This window comes from Octopus bimaculoides, chromosome 18 (assembly GCF_046866305.1).
Source record: "Octopus bimaculoides isolate indiv1 chromosome 18, ASM4686630v1, whole genome shotgun sequence".
NCBI classification, from domain to species: Eukaryota; Metazoa; Mollusca; class Cephalopoda; order Octopoda; family Octopodidae; genus Octopus; species Octopus bimaculoides.
This window is the reverse complement of record NC_142945.1, coordinates 4,274,375-4,280,374: the sequence shown is the minus strand read 5'-3', so window position 1 is coordinate 4,280,374 and position 6,000 is coordinate 4,274,375. Positions and strand designations below refer to the sequence as shown.

General features: G+C 33.9%; 1 protein-coding gene across 1 annotated transcript in view; it reads left to right on the top strand.

Moving 5' to 3' along the window:
* LOC106881517 (uncharacterized) overlaps nucleotides 1–4,953 on the top strand; it is a 10,066-nt gene extending 5,113 nt beyond the window's left edge. The window contains exons 3-4 of the mRNA XM_089365659.1: nucleotides 429–1,351; nucleotides 2,332–4,953. Of these exons, the coding sequence (XP_089221785.1) occupies nucleotides 429–1,351; nucleotides 2,332–2,486 (1,078 nt within the window). The 3' untranslated portion in view covers nucleotides 2,487–4,953. The remainder of the gene's footprint in view (nucleotides 1–428; nucleotides 1,352–2,331) is intronic.
* Nucleotides 4,954–6,000: the final 1,047 nt, after the last annotated feature.

The window sequence follows — 6,000 nt, the reverse complement described above, 5'->3', positions numbered from 1 at the left end:
TGTGAGTGGATTTAGTAGACAGAAAATGTAAAGAAGCCCATCATATATATATATATATATATATATATATATATATATATATATATATATATATATATATATATATATATATAAATATATATATATACAACCAATGCTGGTGTGTTTACATCACTGTAACTTAGTGGTTTGACAGGAGAGACCAATAGAATAAGCACCAAGCTTGAGAAGAATAAGTCAAGGGGTAAATTTCTTTGACTAAAAGGCAGTGCTCCAGCATGGCCACAGTCAAATGACTGAAACAAGTAAAAGAAAGTCAGTATTGACTCGGTAATACCAAAGAATTGTTCCAAAATGTCTAACACTGTTACTGCTGTGATTTCTCATTTATGCCATTAACCAATCAATATTTAATTAAACCATTATTTTGTTTCTCTTTTACTTCTCAGGGAGCAGAAAATAGACTGGCAGGCTACGGCTACAGTTTTATTCTGGATTATTCTTCAACTAATTTCATTCCAATTAATGTTTCCAATTTCCATGACTTTTGCATTCGCCAAAAACAGTCCAGTATTTTTTGGACTCTGCTTCATACCTGCTCTAATAGAAATAATAATATTACTGACTATTATCAAAATGGAAATTCCAAAACAAAGCAAGGCTGTTCTTGAAGGTGCCATCATTGGATATTTTTCCCATTTCTTTGCAACGTTCTTTGAGAATTATTTAAATGCATTTCCTTTACATAAGAAATCTAATGTAGTGTTAATATTTATTTCACTGCAGCCTTTCCTCTCTTTAATATTGAACAAACTTTTCCTCGGAATTTTATTGCCAGCTGTACAAATCGTGGCGGTGTTGATATTAACCATCGGAGCTCTCGGCATCTTATTCATCACTGGATCTACTACACACCTGAATCAGATGGATGTTACCATGGGGCTGGCAGTGGTCGTACTTTTTATCTGCCGTAACATTGCTATGAAACACATTTATCTAGAAAACATAAATTTACACACTCGCTGCAACACCAAAATCATATCATTCCTCGTCATATCATTTCTTTTAGTGGGCATTATCGGATCAGCTTACAATCCTAGTATGAAGCTTGATTTCTTTAAGACCCTGCTAGCCACTTCTGTACATACTGTGTTTACGATTCTAATGCTGACAAATTTTCTTAAGAAATACACCACTGTCATGGTGGCTATCTTTTCTATGTTGTCTCAATTCCTCTGCCAAAATGAAGTCAAGGATATTCTACTATTATTCCGAAATGTCAAGTTGTTCCTCTTGGTGTCACTATGTGTTTGCAGTGTGGTTATTTACATCATGTCAACTTATAAATTTACAGAACAGAGTGAATTTACAGGTAATTATTATTGTTGTTTTTATCATCATCATCATCGTCATCATATTATTATCATTATTATTATTATTATTATTATTATTATCATTCAGTAGTTTTATTTTTATAACGTGCTTTCACTTCACTACCGAGCGCAGCTCTGTGCGCCTTGGGTATGTGCTGTGGTTTGCTGTGGTGCTCTTATGGTTACTCTATTGAAAGTGTTTTGCGTAGGATGTGTGCAGTGCCCAGTAGTGCAATTTTCTGTATGTTATATATATTTGTAAGTCCTGGTGTTTTTGTTATGTATTTGCCTGAATATTTTTTTATTATACCTAAGGCACCTACTATGATAGGAATTGTTTCTGTTTTTAGATTCCACATTCGAGTTACCTCTATTATTATTATTATTATTATTATTATTATTATTATTATTATTATCATCATTTATGGTTTCCTTTCATCAGCTACCTTAGTATCGGGCATCCTCCGGAGGCCAAGAGTAGCAAGGGCACTTTTGTTTTGCTATGCATGCTAAAATTATCACCACATTTATTCCATTTTAGATAGAGTAATCCTTGGTATATCAAGTGATGTATATGTATGTATGTGTGTGTGTGCATGTGTGTGTGTGTGTGGGGGGGTGTTTGTCTGTGTTGTGTTTTATCTTCTACCACCACTTGACGACCAGTCTTAGTTTGTTTAGGTCACTATAACTTAGTAGTTCAACAAAAGAAACTGATAGAATAAGTACCAGACTTACAAAAGAAAAAAATGTACGAAGGTTGACTTGTTTGACTAAGACCCTTGAAGGCTGTGCCTCATCATGACTACAGTCCAATGATTGAAAGCAGTAAAAGAAAGTAAAAGAAAATGTGTATGCTGTATATTATGTTATATGATTATCGTCAATGATTTATCACCGATGTATTATAAATGTTATTTGGATTGCTTTTTCTATGTTTTGTTATCTTTATTAAATGTTCACTTGTTTCTATTCGCAGTTCGACCAAATGATCGGTACACACGCTTGGAATTCACAGTGTTTATAGTGATTATACTTGCTCTGTTTTTCTACTTTCTTCCACTGAAAGTCAGTTCTCGTGACATAAAGAACTTCAAACACTTTGGATTCAATTCAGTTTTGCGAATATTTTAAACACCTCCACTCCAGTGAAAAAAAGAAGGGAAAAAAATGGGAAATTGGACTACATTACATTAAGGTGTTACTGAGGGAAAAAAAAAAACTATGGCAATAACGATGATGTTGATGATGATGATGATGATGATGATGATGATGATGATGATGATGATGATATATTAATACTTTCTAAATTTTGGCTCAAGGTCAGCTGTTTGATGGGAGGAAGCAAGTCAATTACATCAATACCAATACATTACTGGTACTTTATTTCATAGGCTGCCTGAAAGGGGTTGATAAAATAAAATACCAGTAAAATTGACTCCTCCTACTCATCATCATCATCATCATCATCATCTCTAATATTGGAACAAGGCCAGAAATTTGGGATGAGGATTTAGCCAGTTATAATGCACTCCCAGCCCCAAGCACATCACTGGTACTTCATTTTATTAAGTCCAGAAAAATGAAAAAAAAACAGCATTAAGCCCAGTTGTGTTTGATCTCAGATTCTGTTTTTATATCCCGTAACTTAGTGGATTGACAAATAAAGATGAAGAAAAAATAAGTACCTGTGTGAAGTACTGGGGATGGTACCATCAGCTAAAATGTCTAAAGGTGAAACTCCAGTTTGGCCACAGTTCATTGAGGGGGAAAAAGTACAAAAATAGCTTGGTATATTTATGTGTATATATCTAAAGTGTGTATAAGTGCATATAGGTGTGTGTAACAAAATATTTATATGAATGTATATGTATATATATATACAGATGTATGTATATATAAATGTATCTGTATATATGTATACACAGAGGTCTGTATATAGCAAAACATTTGTGTGTGTGTATGTGTGTGAGAAGATATCTATCTATCTATCTATCTATCTATCAATCTATCTACATGTCTGTCTGTCTGTCTGTCTGTATGTATGTATGTATGTATGTAGGGATGGGTGTGTGGTAAGTAGCTTGCTTACCAACCACATGGTTCCAGGCTCAGCCCCACTATGTGGCATCTTGAGTAAGTGTCTTCTACAATAGCTTCGGGCTGACCAATGCCTTGAGAGTGGATTTGTTAGATGGAAACTGAAAGAAGCCCGTTGTATATATGTACATATATGGGGGGGGGGCAACTTAACATTTCTGTAAAAGAGGCATATAGACTAAGTACCAGATTTTTAAAAAACAAGTCCTGGTGTCAATTTGTTCAACTAAACACTTTTTCAAGGTGGTACTCCAGCATGGCTGCTGTCCAATGATTGAAACAAGTAAAATAAAAAAATGAAAGATAAATGATATATATAATATATACATCCATTTTATACTCATGTACATGTGTGTGTATGAGAATAATATATACATTACAGAGAATGCCTTTTCAAAATCATTGTTATTTATTCATCTGGGCCAACATAAATTTAGGTTAATACTCTGTAGATAGTGCAGTTCACCTGGGTGTCTATTTGTCTGTGTGAGTGTATTTGTGTGTGTGTATTGGTGTGTGTGTGTGTTCTTTGCTTCACGTTTGTTTCCATCCTTATTTACCTGTCTATTCATTAGATTAATATTCTTAATAATGGAGAGGGGAGAAAAAAAAAGAAAAAAAGCAGACATCGACATTGGCTTGTAATGTCCTCATTTTCTCCTCTTTCTTTCACCTGAATATTAATTTAATGTCTGCATAAAGCATGGACAGAGAGTGGTTGATGCTGTGGTTCAGAAGTGTGCTTGGCAATCATGTTGATCTTTGGTTCAATCTAGTGCTACTCCACTTTGGTCAAATATCTTTTACTACAGTGACTGTGTTCTCTTAAGTTGGTCAATGCCAAGTGGCAAATGAAATTTGATTGATGGAAACTGTGTGGAAGCCTGCTGAATGTGTGTGTCTATATGTTCTTGCTGTTTTTTATCATAGTTTTTCTCCTTTTTTTTTTGGTTAAAATTTTTTTTTATCATTTATTCCAAGAATTTCTTCTCATATTTAATTTTATTATTTATTTCCCATAATTTCACTCTGGCTCATTTTCCAGTTGTGTCTTTGACTAATTGATCTTCCAGAGGGTAACATTATGGAATTTGGAACTCGTATGCTGGTACCATACAATCTTTTGATATGTGGGTGTTTGATGATAACATACAATGTGTTTGTGTAAGTATGTGCATACATACATACATATACATACATACATACAGACAGACAGATAGACAAACTAACAGACAGATAGATAGATGTATATATGCATGTAAAGCTAGCTAGATGTATGTATGTATGTATGTATGTATGTATGTATGTATATATATATATATATCTGCATGCACACACAAACACAGAAATGGAGGGTCAAAATGCATGTCACAAAAGGATTTTTATATTTTTTATATCTATTTATACAGTTTGTATATATATATATATATATATATATATATATATATATATTTTGAAATCAAAAAAATTAATAAAAATTACTGAGGTTGATTTATTTCTAGTGGTTTGTTATTTATTTTTCTTCTTAACCCTTTTGTTACCATATTTCTGTTGAGATGTTCTGTGCTTCTTTAATTCAAAACTTATGAAAACAAGACATTTGTACTACAGAGCCAGAGGTGGTTTCAGCTGGGTTGGTATCGAAAGGGTTAAGAATTGTTTCTCTATTATATATTTTAACCCCTTTGTTACCATATTTCTGTTGAGATGCTCTGTGTTTCTTTCAATTAATTTTAAATATAACAAAGAATTTAGTAAAATAATTTAGTTAACATTAAGCAAGTGTTAGGAACATAAATTGTGATTAAGGTTTGGTGGAAGATTTTAATTCAGAACTTTTGTACTACATAGCCAGAAGCAGTTTCAGCCAGGTTGGTATCAAAAGGTTAAACTAATTGTGAAAATAGTATCATACAATGAAATCTTATTTATTTTTGTTCATTCATTATTTGGATGAACTGGCAAAACCCATCAGGGCATCAAACAAAATGAGGTTTACTTTGCCTTTCATGGGGGTTGATAAATTAAGTACCAGTGAAACACTGGGGTCGATGCAACTGACTAGTCCCCTCCCGCCAGATTTGAGGCCTTGCGCCTCCAGAAGAAAGGATTATCATTATTAAAGGCGGCAGGAGCTGGTAGAGTCGTAAGAATGCCGGGCAAAATGGTTAGTAGTATTTTATCTGTTGCTACATTCTGAGTTCAAATTCTGCCAAGGTCGACTTTGCCTTTCATCCTTTCAGGGTCAATAAATTAAGTATCATTTTTAACATTGGGGTCGATGTAATTGCCTATGCTCACCCCTGCCTAAATTTCAGACCTTGTGCATCCAGAAGAAAGGATTATTATTACTAAGGGGGTGAGCCGGCACAATTGTTAGCACACTGGACGTATATACACACTGGATGTATATACACACTGACATTACCAATCCAGCGAAGCATGTTAGCTTCATTTCTTTCAAGCCTTTACAAATCTTCTGTAGTCAAAAGCCATGTTTCGCACCTGTACATACACAGGTATCATGCAATCTGCCTTACACTCTGAA